At 37.2% G+C, this 18,760-nt stretch overlaps 1 protein-coding gene across 4 annotated transcripts in view; it reads right to left on the bottom strand.

The window, feature by feature from the left end:
- The window catches only part of NEBL (nebulette), a 246,373-nt gene that overhangs the window by 21,208 nt on the left and 206,405 nt on the right, over window positions 1–18,760 (bottom strand). Inside the window, exons 17-23 of one of the 4 annotated variants that reach the window (XM_074535148.1) lie at window positions 17,422–17,514; window positions 16,912–17,003; window positions 14,858–14,951; window positions 12,524–12,628; window positions 11,239–11,410; window positions 7,114–7,206; window positions 6,013–6,141 (exon numbers count right to left, since the gene is read on the bottom strand). In XM_074535148.1, the coding sequence (XP_074391249.1) occupies window positions 6,013–6,141; window positions 7,114–7,206; window positions 11,239–11,410; window positions 12,524–12,628; window positions 14,858–14,951; window positions 16,912–17,003; window positions 17,422–17,514 (778 nt within the window). The remainder of the gene's footprint in view (window positions 1–6,012; window positions 6,142–7,113; window positions 7,207–11,238; window positions 11,411–12,523; window positions 12,629–14,857; window positions 14,952–16,911; window positions 17,004–17,421; window positions 17,515–18,760) is intronic. The other 3 variants (XM_074535154.1, XM_074535159.1, XM_074535162.1) reach the window with 3 other exon arrangements.

The following is an 18,760-nucleotide window of genomic DNA, read 5'->3' as shown; positions in this document are numbered from 1 at the left end:
CACAAAACAGGAGGCAGAAGCTGAAACAGCAAAACACACCTTCTTCAAAATAAAGATGCAATTTTCAGAAGGGAGAGAGTTCTGCCTTGCTGCCTGAAAAACCATGTCCTTTTTGGGTACAATGTGGTTACAGCAAATCTTTAAAGGGAAAAAATATCATTTCTGTAAAAATGTATTTGAGCATGGAAGACCAGGGTTCACTGGTTCTGGAGAGAAAGCTCTCTAACAAAGAAAACTCTTCATGCTAAAAAAAAATTGTGGCACCAGAGAGATTACAAATATATACATGCACTTGTGTCTGTAACACACAGAGTAGACCTATTTGGTTAAGTTCAAAAATATCACAGAAGTTTGTGGGTAAGTTATTTATTATTTGACTGCAAGCATTTGTAGTACATTACACACTGAATAACAGAAAACCACCTGATTACCAAGATGGAGAAACAATTTTACCAAAATGCTGTTGACTGGAAGACTATTTTTTTCTCACATGTTGGCTTTCAGGTTGGGAAACCTGCTGTGGGCTGATTAAAGAAGGAAAACCAAAGTACATCTAGTGTGAAATACAAAAAAGTCAGAAACAGATGTAAGAGTCTGGTGGCTAAGAGAAGTGTCAGTGTGACCCTCACTAAGAGGTACCAAGAGTAGACAGAGAGCATCATTTTGATGTTTTCAGCCTTCTGTGGCAGGGCAGCCTGCTGACACACTTGAAAGGTGACAAGAAACCCACAAATGCCTACAGTTCTTCCCATGAACTGTACGATTCCTCTCCCTCTGAATGCCATGTTTGATTACTGGACTCTGGGGAATACTATGGAAACAGAGTTCAGCTACCTAGCAAAAAAGAACAAGTCTGCCCTGACAGAGAAGAAAAAAGAACTGCTGTGTCATTCTGCTTGACCTCCCCAGAATGGCAGAGCTTTGCAACAGAATATGAAGAGTGAAGGATTCCTGCCCTGCACTCCTGACACCTGGACATGGAAGACAGATCTCTCTATCCCAACACAAAGAGCAGTCAGGTATTATTCCTTCTTTTTTTCTTCAACTTGCCCTTTACTAATGTTGATTTTTCCCAACTTCAAAACCCGAGGGTTTTTTGTAAAAATTCACGGGAAGGACAGATCAAGGAAGGGAGCAAAATCTGGTTTTCTTTTCTCTTCTTCATTCAGCTCTTGGCACAGGAGAAGAGTTATGAACACCATCCCAATGCAAGGAGACTCCTTGGCTTCATACTGGGAAATATCTGCAATTCCAATGTGTGAAATAAGGAGGGATTTTCTCTAATTTATCTGAGTATTTTGTAGTCTTCTGACCAGGCTAACCAGGAGCAGAAGCAGCAGCAAAGTTCCTTGTTTTAGGATTTTCTGTGGTATATACGTGTGGGTGTCAAAGCCTCAGGCAAATCCTATGAAGAATCATTTTACATATAGAGTTACAGATATTGGTGTGTGCTAGGGGAAGAGAAGGAGACATCCTTGAAATTAATGTTTAACCTGTCAGTGTTGGGCTGAGGAATGCAAGGCCTCTCCTTGAGCTGGTACACAGAACAAGGCTGCTGCCAGTGACACACAACAACCCCTAAGGTCTGTGTGTGCTCTTTGCAGGGCTGTGCTCACACTGCAGCTCAAACAGCAATTCTTCTACAACGAGCTCCTGCCCCAGTGAGGGAAGGTGGAAGATAACCCCTGGAGTCTGACGGAAGAGAGGGGAGCAGACTCAGCTGCTGTGGAGCATTTCTTCTTCAGAAGGTTCAGATCACACAATGAGGACATGCCACTGGGGAGAGAGATTAAAGGACTCACTGTTTCTCATTGATTAAGCTTCCACTCCAAGCTAGATAAAGACTTCAAAACTTAAGGAAACAGACTGCAGCATCATGTTTTCTTCAGTCTTCATAGAATTGGGAATCATATTGACAGCAATGCCCATTTGCTGTATTTATTCCTCAGAGGTTATTTGCACCAATCGCTTCTGGGTTGCTTTTTTGTTATATAATCTCAATCAAGTATCTAAGAAAAAAAATCAGTTTTCTCATGGCAATCTACCAGTTACTTTTAAGGCTGATAACAAAATAAGTGGAATTTCATTGAAATCTCTGTATTTGAATTGCCACCGTGAGTAAAAGAAGATAACTAACCAGGCAAAGACAGAGTCTTGAGAGTTGCTGGCAGTCTGTTTTCATTAAAATAAAGACAGGAAGACCTTTAAACTCATATCAAGGGTCCTTTATGCTAATTCTCACCACTACTGTGGTGGCAGCAGGTGAACTGAGTCTGAAGAACTTGGGCTGAAGGAGTGAAAATAGCACACATGCTGACTCCAGCCAAATATATGAAATTTCAGCAATCATATTTAAAACACAACAAAAGGCCCTTGAAAATTTTGTTCTAATATCCACTGAGGTTTCCTACATTACATATGTTTTTGGGAGTACTGTAAAACTGATTTCCTACAGAGTGATTTTGATGTATCTTGTAAGATAATATGGTGATGACGCAGAAAATAACTAAGAAACCATTTTTCTTCCCCGCCAGAGTAACAATATATCCATAACTGAAAATGAACTGATAATCATCTCTTATTTTTCTCCATCTACAGACTACACAGAATTTAAAATAAAAATAAACTGTTACTTATACTGAAAAAGTCCAAACCTATGGTTTGGAAAAAAATTATGCATTATGTCAATATGCTGATACACATTTAGACAAAGGTGTGCACACAAACTAGATGTTAAGACGAAATCAAAGGAAAATAAATAAAAGGGAAAGGCCAAATGCAAAAGAGGAGGAAACCAGCCCTGAAACCTTCCAAAATAGTGCCAGATTGGCAGAGGTGTTGAGCCATAATATTGAACTAAATCATTCTTTCCTGGAGCCTGAATGCAAACCAACAGGGCAAAACTTTACCCAAAGTGAAGGAAGGGGAACAAGAGAGTGAGTGTGGAAAGAAATGGGAGAAAACCACTGTAAAAGGCTTGATGGAAAAGCAGGGCAGAGAGGAAAGTCTTTATAAAAAATCTAAATAAAAGCCAAAACACAACAGCTGAGATATTTTTCAGACAGAATGCTGTCAAGAGAGACCTAAACTTCAGAACTTTGCTGCTTTTTCCCAGTGTTCTGTAGAGAAAAAACTGCCTGGTCTGGCTTTATAAGCAAAAATAAATCTGACATCCATATATCTCAACCACTCTTTCTGAAGGAAAAAAATCTGAAAAACCTTCCAAAAGTAAGGATTCCATGCCTGAGAAGCAACATCACTGTTAAAAGCAGAACTAAAGGAGAGAAATCATCACTTTCTATTCCTTTTTAGCCAAGTTGAAAATAATTACCCATTGCTGGTGAGAATTTAGGAAAAATGTGGCACCCAGTGTTTAAGTGAAGTCCTACAGAATGGCTTGCAGGTACAAAGATAATCTTTGTTAGGCAATAACTAATTGCAAAGTATTTAGGCAGACTGGGAAGCTCTAGTGCTTCTAGAGCACACTCTGCTTTGCCCTCTGTTCAGTGCAGCAAAAATCCTCAAAGATACTATGAAGTAATAAAGTCCACCCTGAAAAGCAATCACAGAAAGAAGCTGTAAAAAAAGACACACAAAGTTGAAAAGTAATTTCAAAAAGATTATTAAAATGAAAGCCCATGAACTGCGTCACCTTGCTGAAAAGTGTTAACAATTGTTTCCCATTTTACCTGCAATACTCTAAAATAACAGGGAATTTTCTGAACTTACATAATACAAAAAATCTACTGATTTTGTAGAGAAGGACCCATGGTTCAGCTCACCATCGTAATCTAAAATAACAGTCAGGGAACAAAATAGAAAGAAGTAATTCTAATGAACAATGTTAGTAGATTCACTGTGATGTTATGACTGAAATTCCCCAAGAGAAGAGAGAGCTATTTAGATCTGAATAAGCCTTTAACATCTGGTATCAAGTCAGAGAGCCAGCTAAGGGCTGGGAAGAGGTAGTTAAGGAACAATTCCATCAGCTGTGGCCGGCAAAGATTTGAATTATGCATCAAATATCAGTAAAGGTACCTAAACTAAAGTAGCAATTGAACAATGCAGGAATATGTGAAATATGATGAGACAAGGTCAAAGATGCTCAGAGATTGTAAAATTGGTTACACGTCTCCAACTGTCTTTCATGTTGGCATGCCATCAGATAGAACAATGGCCAATGAGAAACTCTGCTGATCTAAGAGTACAAACTCCACCAGGAACAGCCATGGAATCTCACCAAAATAGATTTGCTTCTCATTTATGTTATAAGAAACATTATATAAAGGTCATGGGCAGACTTGTCTTGTGGCTATGTGCAAAATGACCTTTTGAATGGGATTAAAAGATTGGCATTTTTGGCCAAAGATGCTATCCTCTGCTAGCTCTCTCTAAGTGTGTCCACAGAAATGGCATTTTCTTGTAAATCATTAGGATTATGTTCAGTTACTTAGCTGTGGCACTTATTTCTTCCCTGATATGGGAGCTGTCTACAGGTGCTCAAATGCTGGCTGGTCAGCTGGGTTAAAACAGAAAAACAACCTCTTGCTGAAATACGTTGCTCTTGGGAATGATCTGTTCAAGACATCACCACAACAATAGATTCAAATAGAGCCACAAAAAGCAAGCTTACTAGTGCCAGAACTACCACAAAAACAAAGCCCATTTCCCATTCTCAAGTAGTAAAAAATATCTGTTGAAAACCAAATAGAATCAAGCTGACAAAGCAATGTTGAAATGGTTTTGAATACTTCCAAAGAAAAGATCAGAACAGCTATAGACAAACAATGTGCACTGGACTGTGAAAGCCACTTTGCACCATCACAGGAAGAGAAAAAAACAACATAAATGTGCCTTATTGTTATCATCTATTAAAAGAGTTGAGAATATAGTTAAAATATCAAACATGATAGTCAGATATGATAAAGGCAGTACATTTCTGTCAAAGATATGTATTTCTTTCTTTGTTCAGAGTTAGCACAGCAGTCTGAACACCTTCTCCCTCACCCATTCTTAATCAGAGCTGCTTGTATGTATTTACACAGCACTCATAAAAAGCTAGACTCCATAAGCACCAGTCAACACAGTAACATATTACTCCAGTTAATGGGAGAACATAAACAAGCTCAGTCTACAATTAGGATGCCTTAAAATCTTCTAAAAGCCTGGGTAATTTAATGTTGTGTAAGCAATGAATTGGTTTCGTACAAGAAAAAGAAAAAAAGGAACCCTTTGAATAACCTTTCCAAAGCCTCATTTTTTCACAACTGAGAAGCAGAAATCACTACTTTTGAAAAACATCTACTTAGAATGCAATGATTCAGAATATTTTCACTTCATCAATCAAGTCCAGTACATACTGTAACACCACTAGGATGACTAGACCCTTATGCATAATTTTCCTAAATTTTCTTCTAATTAACAGCATCAAACAAGTATGCAATGTGGGTTTGTACCAGAGAATGCAGGTTTGTCAAAGTATTCTAATATTAATCCTTGTTAAACCATAAGAGACTACATAAACTTCCCAGCTGAATGAAAAAAACTAGAGAGCCACAACATCCTGCATAATTGAATACAGGAAAAAGTACTTTAGTCACTAAGATACTATGATATACTTGATTTACCCACTGAAAAGCCCAAGGAAAATATGTGGATTTTCAGGTTAAAGGTGTATTTCATCGGTTACATTGTGTCAGTCAAGAGAAAAAATAAAAACAGATTCATGTACATTTTGCAAAAACACAACACAATTTCTTTAAAGCACTGTAAATAGGAGTTAACAGGGCTTTGGAGCCAAAAGCATCACCGAAACTGTGAAAGAGAATCTACAATAGAATGATATGGCACACAGAAACTGCGCAGTCTTGCTTTGCTTTCTCTGTCAATCAGGCAATAGTTTACAAAACTTCTACTTGTGACTACACAAGGATAAGGAGTTAATACAGGCCTGTGAAGTCTCAACACACTGCAACGGTGCTGTTAGTGAAAAAAGGTGGGAACAAAGGGTACCTCCTTCATCAGATGGCCTTGTTATCTCACTGCAGTAAGAAAAGGTAGGGTTCGTGTCAGAGCCATCTGACTTATAATCTCCCAGACTGGTAGAATGTAAATACTGCTTACTGTAACGGCTTGCTCTTTCTACAAAGGTAGAAAGAAATAAAGAATATCACAGTAAATAGATGATGGAAGTGCAAAGACAAGCAACAAGATAAACCCCACCACTGCTAACATTGCTATTCATACCCTGATGGTATTACAATTAGAGAAAAGTAAATTCTTTGCAATTGTGTTTCCATTTTGAGCATCATTAGTTCCAAAGCTTGCTTCAAAATCTAATGCAACTAAGCTTGTTCCTTGCTGTAAAAGAATAACAGAAATGGAAGGTGGCATTGAGATACCAGAAAGGGAAGGGATAAAGATAAAGAATACAAAAATTTTCAGTGGAAAATCAAATTATTCCTTTATCCCAGCATGCATTCAAGTGCATGTGGAAATACAGCTGTATGTTGCTCCAAAGAATATTTAAAGAACCAAAGTAGCAAAGGAAATGCATGTGAAAAATTACACATTCAAAATGAACACTCCTCTGCAGGAAAAGAATCAATAAAGTTGTAAAACCAAAACCCACTCCCTGTTATTACATTACTTCCTCTCCTTTTCCATGTATCCTAAAATTATTAACATCTTGGACTTCAAAGAATAGAACAAAGCATAATGTCATGTGCCATATAGGCAAAATGTGCATGAAAAATAAATCAATTTTGTAAATAGGTCACTTTCTAGAACTCTGAAATTTTATAAGGTCCAACTATTTGAAAATTCTACTTATAGCAAGGACAAAGTAGGTCAATTCTTTTTAAATGGCTACTTGTAAGTGGCATAAATAACTTGTTAAGAGAAGATTTATTTCACTATTTCTTTTCTGCACATACAATTACAGCTGAAGTTCCTATAAAATACTGCTTTTAAACTACAACAGTTATAAATATATATATATAAGTATGCTTATAAAACATGTGGCTGGCATATTGACCTGAAAATTTACAGTATCAACTTAGTTTCACAAACATGAAAAGCTGAACTGGGGAAAAGTCAGGATATAAGCAATACCAGAAAGCATATGCAGACTCCTAGACTGAATATTGTCCTCCAGAGGATCAATGTCGAAGATGGAGCCAGGATCTGTGCGCCAAACTTTAAGATCTTTTTCCAAAGCACAGAAAGTATGAGACAGACAAACAACAAAGGAAGTAAAAGCATGAAAGGAATGAGATTTAACAATCAATAATCAATTTCCTTCATCTAGAAATTAACTAAAATACCTAGATATTCACCTGAAGAGATCAGAAAGCCTAATTTCCTGCTTAAAAGAACTTAGTGCATTAATTTTAAGCACTGACATTACTTTAAGGAGACTCTTGCTCCCAATTTTTTTACATTTTCTAAACATGACCATAGTATGTTCTTAAGTCTAAATAAATGGGAATCAGTTCATTATCACATATTAGACCTCTCTTCCAGTAGCAGAACCAAAATCATCAAAGCTGTAAGATTATTTCCCCAGTTCACCAGCAGCATCCTGATGTGTGGAGGTGCTGCAGTGTACATCCCTATTGCTGACAGCTGGCAGTACACAGCTCCACAGCTGACAGAGACACTACAGTCTCCTTTGCTTATAGCAGAGATCATGTCAGCATAAGAAGAATCAGGGCCGTAGCTCATCCAAAATAAAATTCTACTGATTGCTTAATTCATGTAAACTCAAAAGTATCTATCTTTCTTAATTAATATCAAAAAAATGAACTAAGATGACAAATTCAGCTGTAGAATTCTGCATTGTACACATCTACCATAGGATATAATTACGTCCACTCTTGAACTTAACAAGTAATTCCCTGTGCCAGTGTGTGCCCAGGTGGCCAAGAGGCCAATGGCATCCTGGCCTGGATCAGCACCAGAGGGGCCAGCAGGACCAGGGCAGACCAGGGCAGAGATCCCCCTGTTCTCAGCACTGGCGAGGCCACATCCCAAATCCTGGGTTCAGTTTTGGGTGCCTCAATTCAGGAAGGGCATTGATAGGGTGGGGAGAGTCCAGGGAAGGGCAATGGAGCTGCGGAAGGGTCTGGAGCACAAATCTGATGAGGAGAGGCAGAGATAGCTGGGGGCATTTAGCCTGGAGAAAAGGAGGCTCAGGGTGACCTTGTCATTTTCTACAACTGCCTGAAAGAGGTTGCAGTGATGTGGGAATAGGTCTCTCCTCCCACGTAACAATTGATAGGATGTGAGAAAATGGCCCTAAGTGTGACAGGGGAGGCTTATATATTGGATATTAGGAAAAGGTCCCTCACTGAAAGGGTTGTCAAGCACTGAAACAGGTTGCCCAGGGAAGTGGCTGAGTTACCATCCCTGGAGATATTTAAAAGGTGTGTTGACATGATGCTTGAGGACATGGTTTTGTGGTGGGCTTGACAGTCCTGGGTTAATGGTTGCATTTGATGGTCCTAATGGTCTTGGCTAATCTAAATGATTCTACGATATCTGATATGTCTAAAATTAATAAATCTTTTCATTTCTTCAAACCAGTTTCAACTAAAACCTTGATGTAAAATATAATCAGTCAAAGCACAAATCTACCAGATCACACATTTTTGCTATAGCTTCTTCTTGGGCAGATCTGGCTTCAAGATTTATTCCATATACTGGAAGCAGGAAAAAAAACTGTCCTCCCAGATTTGTTCTTTTGCTGGTTTGAGAGATACCAAGCTAAGTAATGGGTTGTAGGTAAAGTAGGACTGTGAGGACCCCAAATATTACATGTTTCAAATGATTAATAGCCTAGATGCAATGGAAAGAACAGAGAGAGCTAGCAAAATAAATCCCGTGGCTTTAGAATACATTCAATGTATTCACATTGCAGATTATCAACCACAACTCCCATAAGGTGAGGCGTAGTGCTAACTCCTTCCTGCCAAGATAAATTATAGCTAACTCAAAGACTTTTGATAAACAATGTGTGATTTCTAATAGAGATAAATTATGCACCTACATAAAGCACTGACAGGCATGAGAAGGGGTAGGGGAATTGGTGAACACCCAACTTGTCCTATTTGATTATGCCTTGGCAAGTGAAAATATAAGTATGGCTTCATGGCAGCACCAGTGCAAGAGTCATTGATTTGTATTGATTTTATCCATCTCTGTAGTCTGAAATAACATACATAGAATCAGAATCTTGGCAATATATAACACAAAACAGTTTTTATTCCCTGGTAGCTTTTGCCAAGGTAAAATATCCTTATATTCATGTGAGAATTGTGGTTTCTCTTTAGTAACAGATCCAAAACTCACCAACAACAATTTATCTTGATGGGTTTAGAATGGCTTAGTAGGGTTAAAACTAGTGTCTATTTGCCAGGGCAATGTCATTAATTTTCGTAACCAGGCATTTGAAAGAGTAGCTCTAGTTTCACCAATAATACATTAAAAATCAACCAGAGGGATTCTGACACAGTTTTCCTAACTGGCTGAACAATTTACTGCTACAAATAAAACTCACGAGAGTCCTAAGCACATTTTTTCAGTTTGCAAATTTTTTTTTTTTGAGTTGCCAAGGACATTTCATGATCAGGGAGCTCACTGCTTCTTTCTAAACAAGTAGATATTATAATTGCAATTTTATTCCAAAAAAGCTCTAGCTGAAATAGTCATGGCCTTTTTCCTTTACATAGTCGTACAATTTTTGCTGTTTGGCAGGCATGGAAAATTAAGAATTTCTTTGTGTTTTGATACTGGAGTATTTTCAGATGATAAATAATTATATATATTTCAGTCCTTGCAGCTCACAAATCTGTCTCAGGGATGTCCTTCATTCCAATCTGCTTGTCCTAGCTTCATCTGCTGAACATGGGATTGCACACATGGCTCTTACACAGGGCTACAGCACACATGCAGTGCAGCAGAGAGCAGGAGGTTTGTAGCATACACTAAAGAGCAAATTGCAAACTGAATGTCACAGTGCAATTTCACAGAAGCCTTTTTGTTTTTCTTTGGCTGCACCACAACTATGAAAGTGAGTAGTGATGGAAGATCATCAGCACCTGCCCCAGGCAGAGCTCTCTTAATACACACTTTTGGGAAACCCCTTCTCATATACTGTAGCTACGGACACATAAAGAATGGCAACAAAAAAGGAAAGAAATAAACTTCCTTATGTGGGGGAGACTTATTTGGAGACTTTAAGGAACAGACTGAGAAAGCATCTGCAGGAATAATGTAGTTAACCTTGCTGTAGGCAGGAGGATGGCCTATGTGACCAACAAGTTAGTCCATTTCACCTGCATATTCTCTGAGTTTTGAGATGCAAACTTAAAATCAGCCTCCCTGTTATCAACTATATATGAAGAATTTTAGAGTGCTATCTCAGTATGGCTTTTTTGCATGCAGATCCTCTGGGGATCATGGCTGCAAAGCACAGAAAAACAGAAATGGGACACACAAAAAACGAAGTGGAAATGAGAAGAAAAAAGGAAATGAGAAGAAAAAAAAATATTACCGCTTCCTTTGCTGTAGCAGACTTGCTGAGTTTTCAGCAATTTCAAATATCCACTTTGATTTTTAAACAGAGCTCATTATGGTTATGCCAAATAATAACTTTATGCTATACCTTGTCTTTACATATGAATTTAATCTGCATTCTACCCCTTGAACACCCATCCTTGGGCCATCTTTCAGAACACCATGTCTCAACACTGGTATTTGGCTTACCAGAGATCTAATGAGTTAATGATGAATTACAGCTTGAGATATTTTAAAAGCTGTGTGAAATTGTGAAACACAAGGTAAATAGATGTATGCAGTTCTGAAGAAATTACTGACTGACAGAAAGGGAAATTTCAAACTGGCCTGCAAAATTTAAACATTGACAACTTGCAGAATCAGTTTTAATAATTTTTCTTTTGTGTAAAATTGTAAAACTTTGACCTACCTTTTAGAGTCAAAATTCAAATTTAAAGTAATAGTAACAACTATCCATGTATTTTTTTAAAGTTACAGATCAAATAACAATATATCTCCCATTCATTCCCGTTATGACTTCTCTAGAAGCTGACACAGAACCTGCAGATCAACCATAAGTTTCATGGCGAGAAAAGAGAGAAAATGGAATCTGGAGGGCACAAACAGGGGCCTTCATCTTCCCCACCATACCTTCAATAACAACAGTATTTAACAGCTTACCAACAATTATTCCAGGTCTTCTATCCATTTCAACAATATGTGGATGCACACCCTTGTATGCTGCATCACTCACAATTTGGGTGTTTTTTCGTACACGCTCTGTTATAGGATCATCTACCACGGGGGTGAAGCCTCTGCCCTTTGTCTTCTCAAAATCTTCATGATATTTTACCTAGGAAAACAAGGAGAATTACATTTTTCCCCAGGTTGCAATTGACAGCAAATGGTTATTCTGTGCAGGAACACATATATGTCTGGTTTATGAGGCACTCATATACTTTGACTTTGCACCATAACAGAATTGTTATGCACATGAGATAGGCTGGATGGCCAGCCAAGTATTTTCTATCACCTTAACTAATTTTTATTATATTTTATTATCAATTTCTCATTTCCATTGATACTGAATTGGACATTAGCTTAAGCAGCAAAGCATCATCCTACTATCTCACAGGACACAAAACAGCCCTGCCCTCAGGAGGTCACCTGGTGCATTCCCTTCTTCTCTACGACAGGATAGGTGTCTACTGATGCAGACAAATACATCTGCCAGTAAAAATATTCCAGCAGTAGTAGTTCTAAAGAACTCAAGCATTTTCATTCACTGATAATTTTGACTACTTGCACAGTATCACACAAAATATATATTTCACCCTTTTGTTTTGTCATATGTCAGCTACCTTTAAAAATAGGTTTTTAGAAAGAACAAGAGTTATTCTGAACTGCTTACTTCAAAAGAAAATATTAGAAAAAAGGACATTAGAGTAGAAAGTGTTACAGCACCAAGTGTTGGAACAAAACCTCAGTATTAGTAAGAGTTATAAAGGTAGTACTGCTGATTATGCATATTTACATTATAAATAACTTAATCATCAATTCATTAAATTGACAAACATTCTCACACAAGCCGATGCACACAAAACAACTCATTCCAAGAACCAAAGTCACGCAGAAACCAGGAACATGCACAGGCACAAGGTGAAGTGTGTCACCTAATCCAGTGAAATTGTGATGCTCAAATGATGTGTGTACATTTTTAAAGGAAAAAAAAAACCAAAAGAACGGACATTTAACTGTTAGAAAACTGTTTATTAGTATTTCGAAAATGTTCATTACACTCCTATGCAGTTAGCAAACACTCCCTCTACAGGTGTAAGAAGAAAATATTCCTTCCATACCTGAGGAGAGAGTTTCATTAGTTACCTATATTAATGGAAGGCAAAATCCAGTGGAAGTCAAGTGCCATTCCTTAGAAGGCTCTAGTCACAGGAAGAAAGTACCCTACCATTGAGATGTTGTTTTGTGTTTCTTTGACATGCCTTAGCTCAGGTGTGTCTAGAAGCACACTACGTCTACCTTTCATCTGCCTCTGATCACTGCTGTACTTGACCTGCAAAACAGCAACAACAGCACAGGTGAATTTTCTTTGCTTACAGTAGGAAGGATGGTGAGAATCACACCATGCAACTGTACCTTTCCAAACCACAATGCCCAACAGTTCTCTTCCTTAACTCATGTGCCAATAAATTATTTCACAGTGAGGATACAGATGAACTTGTACACTGGTAAGGCCAAAAGGCACATTTACCCCATCAATCACTTACTCAAAATAACATATTTATTTAAAAGCTGAAATTTGTGACTGTTTGAATGGCATAAGGGAAATAATTAATTTATCAACTGAAAAATAAGATAAATACTAAGGAAACACGACTGTGACTTAGAACATCCTTAATCCATGTTTGTGTGGTGATGATAAGCTAGCTACCTTCTTATTACCAAGACAGACACAGAGTCTGTGAGACTGGAATTACCTGAGAAATCCAGGGAATTCAATCCTTACAAGAGGATTAATTCTTTGGAAGGCTTATAACTCCCATTCAATAGCTAGTCTTTACTAGCAGCACAAAGCAACATGTCTGGGAGGAATCTGAATATTTTGTTTCCTAAATAAATGTTTGGGCTCTGGGTTTTGTGCATCAGCAAGTACTGAATCACTTACACCACATTTCTCCTGATTAGCTTATTTTGTGGCATTTTACAGACTAGTAAAGCTAAGATGGCTAATTACCTGTTAAAGAAATGGTTAATTACCTGTTAAAGAAAAAAAATCCACCCAAAATCCTAAAACAGGGAAAGTAACTGATCCTACTTATTGGTTTGGGAGTGAGTACTCTTACAGTTTTTTCTGTCTTGTTGAATTCTTCTACCAATGGCCTCTCTTAGCTCTACATTGCACCATGACCTGTGCACTGTGTTAGTTAATATTCTAGATTTACCTATATATTCACACTCGAAGTATTACTTGTTAAATGAGTCATGCAAACCTATTTCAACATGTGTTTGTGATGAGAAAAATCATGTATTGAAACTGTCTAACCCTCCTTAAGATTATATATTGGCTAAGAAAGCAAACCCATGAAAATATATATCTTGGTATCTGTGTTTCACAGGTAAGTTTCAAGTAATGCAGGAGAAACAAAAATATATGGTATTGCATATTCTTCAAAGCCTTCTTAATTAAGCAGTAAATTCTCTTAGAAAATATATTCAGCTACATATGCTTTTGAATATAAGGCATTTTCTGGACAGAATAATTACAGTCAACATAGGCTGATTTTTATCTTTCTCATTAACACAGAGTTTTTATCCCTGTAAATCTTGAGAAACAAAGTGAATGAGTCACTTGGAGAAACACATTTAATTTTCACAAATTAAAAAAAATTACTCAAAAGACTAGAACTGTTGTGAGATTTTCCTCTTATTTTCAACTACACACCTCAAAAATAATTGACTTTGGTAAATATTCATGAGCATTTTTAGAACATGATTAAGACATATGCGGTAACAATGTCAGATTCTGTTCCTTTGTCCTTAGACATATTCCCTGATAAATTCAACCTACTTTTCACTCCTACACTCAGTTCTCAAGCGTTCATTACTTGTAATTCTCTTCTGCCACAGTGATTCTGCATGAAACTTCTTCTATTTACCATCTGCAGTGACTTTGCCATGGATTTTGTTTCAGTGTCGAGGACAGACTGCAACATAACTGGTCTTATCCTTTACTCCATCAGGCTTTTTGCACTTTTTCCTTGTTCCTTAATAGAATTGTCTCATGCTTCTTACACTGCTTTAGTAGCAATTACATTTTATTACCATAAAAGCCAAGAAATAGTTTTTATCTTACTCTTTAGTATTTAGCCACGGGACCTATTTAGAACTACTCAGCTCTAACACACGTGGTATGTCACAGAATGGAATGGACACTTCCATGTTTTGAAACACAAAAAAAAAGACATTTGCACTGAGGTTAAATTCTCATTTCCTTTTTTTTCTTTACTGCAAAGAATTACTGACCTCTAGTGACTCTCTCCTTGAAAAATACTGACACCAACACAACCACTTACTTTTTTTGCAAAAATAACCAGACAACCCTGAATATGTTTGTTGCACATATATGCAGTCCATGTCCTCAAAGAATAAAACCAATATCTCATCAGTGAATGATGTAGTTGGCTTTCTTTGACATAGCAAATGTAAAAGGAAAAGTATATCCATGTTTATATTTCTACAGCAACTGAAAAATCTGAATGACAAAAAGATTCAAACAACTTGCCGAGCTGATATTATCTTGATTCTTCTTGACTCTCTCCATCTCAAGAGTGACACTCACAGCAGTAGCTTTGCCAGGCTGCTCTCTGTAGTGAATCTATTATTTAACAGAATAAAATATATATTCATACTATTTCAGGTATAGTAACATATCCTTGTTTTATATAAAAATGCATGACTTCAAAGGTCATCCAGGAAACAACAGAAAAGCTAAAATGCATCTAAAGTTTATTACAATATATAAAACTTGATATTTGAAAGACAACCTTGAATTTTTTTAATGTGCAAGCTGTTTATTAATGCATTTCTGTGGATATATACCCACAATGTGCACAAAATATCTGGCATTTACCAGACTGGTTATTGGCTCTACAGAGAAATAACTCATATTTGGAATGGGATTAAGCCACATATAATGCAGTAAAGGCAAGCAGAGCATATGAAAAACTGAATTTAAGAAAGGTCCACTGTAAATACATATTTGTCAAGACAGAGAAATTCCATAAGTTCTCCATCTATATTCTAAATTCTATATATTACATATTCAAAGGTGATTAAACACAGAGGGTGCAGTACATCAGACAACTACCAATTGAATCCAGCCTAATTTCACCATGCATTTATTTAAATGTACTGTAGGAATATCCCCTTCATCATTCTGTAATCAAAAACATTGCATTAACTGCATTAAATGCACACCCAAGGCTGGATCAGGATCTAAAGCAGATCAGGACAGGATGTGGCACTGACAGACCAAGCAATCTAATGTTAACTCTAGCCCCTCATGCTGGGAAGTCAGATATGGTAAATATTTAGTAACAGATTCTGGCAACAAATTCATATCAAATCATATATTTTTATGCAAAATAAATGCTTCCATACAAAAGCAAGAGCTTGGGTTTAATTGATAAGGTTAACTGTGCAGATACATTATGCTCATAATTCTGCAGTGCACTGTGGCAGTAAGGCAGCTATTGCTTAAGCAATTTTCTTCCAGCACAACACAATTTTGGTCCATCCACACCAATGTATTCCAATTGAAAAATTAATGTCTTACTAAAACTATAGTAAACTTTTAAATTGATTATACTTGCAAATTAACATTTATAAAGGTAAAATGAATATTCAAGAATTGATGCTTCTAGAAATGGCTGAAGTTAACAAATACTCACTCAAAGCTATTCAGGTGACTTGAAAAGAATTTAAACTTCCCAGTGAAATTTTCACAACACAAAAATTGGTGAAGAGTAAACAGTGTGAGTAGAAGTAGTATACAGGCTGGTTTGGAAAAAGGAAAGCCGTTTTTGAACAGAATACATTCTAGGAAATCTAGATATATCAACAGGAATCCAGAAGTTGAGTTAGAGGGACAGAATTCTTGAAAATTGTGACTTAAAATGATTTTGGTGAACACAGTAGAAAGCACCCAGAGAGACACTGCAGCTGTTTGTGCATCCATGTCCCACAGCTGCTGATGGCAGCTCTCAGTGAGGAGAGTGCCTGGTCTCCCATGGACTCATCAAGAGGGTGCAACTTCATCAGTGCAGGAAGGCAGTAGCATGCTCCAGTCCTTGCCTCCTTCTCTGTACCCCTGCAAATGGTTATCTCAGCCATTAAATACTGAATTCTGATGGGGAGGTTACTGAGGAACCAGAAGGAGACAGGTAAGAGAGCAGAAGTTTGAGCACAGCTGTAGCTAATTTCTCACAAAGCAAAGAAAAATAAAACTGGAAACAGATATTTTGTTTAAAAAAAAAAAGAAATGTCAAGATTTTCTGCAAATATCCAAGGAAGAGAATAGCATCTCAAAGCATTGCAGCCATTTCTTTAACAAAATATGTGATGGTTCACCTGCCACTTCCCAAACCAAGCAAAGCCTTCTCACAAATGCTTCCTAAGAGAAGATTTTCAAATAATTCCATTAATTGAATTTGAACACATTACAATACATTAGTTTCCACCCAGACTAAGGAAAAGGCATCATTTCAGAATGCAGAACTTCATGTTCATCTTCCGTACCCAAAAATTACACAAAGTATTAAAGGATAGCAACTTCCCATGCTGACATTCTCTTGATTCCTCTTGACTCTTTCCATCTCAGGGGTGACACTCATGGGTGTAGCTTTGCAGAGCTGTTCTTTGTACTGAACCTAGCAAACATGTCAGAAGGTTTTAGAACAGAGATTTCCTAGTAACAGAAATACGTAAGTGTGCTAGACATCACTACAGAGCACATTGCATTTGGATGGAAAGTACCATTCCTTAATAATCAATCCCATCTTCCCACACAATACTTAGTACTCCCCCTCTGGCAGTCCTTCTATTTCAAACACACACAATTGTTATTTCAACAGGAATACTTCACTCTCATTCTTTTGAATCGAAGTGCAAGACTGAGGAATTATCATTATTATGATTATTATGATAATCAATTATTACCATTAATTGATTAAATTGGTCTTTTTGGAAGAACAGAAAGTAGCACAAACACCACAGACATATTCACCAAGACACAAGCACATTTAATACAGCAGAGAGAATTGTGCAAGAAATGAAAACATGGCACACATTACTGATATTCTTCTGGTTTTCCTTAACTCTCCTTAGTTCAGGTGGATCAGAAATAGTTGTTGCACGCCGAATTTCCTCCTTGTATTTAATCTGCACAATAGATATTACAAAAATATTACCAATTTAAAGAAGAGAGAGATAGGCACTAAAATCCATCTATCACTTTATACCCTTACACATATTGCATTACTAGACCACATCTACTGACACCATTGGCCTGAAAAGCAACAGTTGTACTTAATTTCTAAAACAGTCTGCTGGGGTCTCTGATGTATCTTGTTTGATGCAATGCAGCAGAGAGTGCTTAAAACAATTCTAGTGTACTAAAACTCTTACAGTAGGAATATACATCACATGGGATTGTGGCTATTTTCAACTGGGGTGCTGCATAGACTACTTGGAGATCAACACCACTTTGAAAATTACTTGGTCTTACTATTTACTTGCTGGAGTCTACCAGTCCATTTCAGAAACCAACCTTTTAGGTGTTCCTAAAAGGGTAAATGGCTTCAAAGTCTCATTGAATTTCTTTATAAACACAAGAGACACACAGGTAAGAACGTAGTTGTCTGGATTGTTGAAATCTTTGCAGGTGCTGTCAGATATTTACTGGTTTTTTCCTAACATTTAATTTTCAACTCTCTTCTCAAGACATGTTACTTCTGGAGAATGCCCAATTTCATAGCACAGACAAAACAACTTGTTTTCCTCTAAGCTCATACTTGGAAGCTGCTTTGACTGAAATTTATAAATAAATAAAACCAAACCAGCCCAAAGTACAGACCAGGAATGGAAAATCACAGTCCAGACAGTTTAGGACTGGCAAAAACACTATAGCACTAGAAAAAGGGTCTTTTAATAGAGACTATTAGGTAAGTTTAAGAATTGGCAGTGGTACTCATCCTTAAAATGCTGCAAAATGTCTGTTACTTGAATTTTAATAAGACTCCAGCTTCGTGGTATTGACTGACATACCACAGGGGTTTCCTCACAGATTTCACACTAACAAAAACACAAATAGATTCTCCCAAAACACTTCTTCTTCCCAGTGCTGTGTCCAATCCTGCCTGCCCCACAATATAAACAAGTTTTTTTAAAATCCTTAGTTATTTGTAGCTTCTCCTCTGAATTCAGCTACAGCCCATGGGTCTGTGGCTTGCTTTGAAAGTTCTGAGAGATCTTGGCTTCTTCCAAACCAATCACAACAGGTGAGATAAGCTCAACATCCTTGGCTGTCACCACCTTGGTATTTTAGGCTTTGAAAACACAATTCTTATGTTTTCCTCCTACATATGTAGTCTGGAAGAATGTGATCACTTTCAGAACATGATTCAAT

Source organism: Zonotrichia albicollis, chromosome 1, assembly GCF_047830755.1.
Source record: "Zonotrichia albicollis isolate bZonAlb1 chromosome 1, bZonAlb1.hap1, whole genome shotgun sequence".
NCBI lineage: Eukaryota > Metazoa > Chordata > Aves > Passeriformes > Passerellidae > Zonotrichia > Zonotrichia albicollis.
This window is presented reverse-complemented; position numbering and strand designations above follow the sequence as displayed.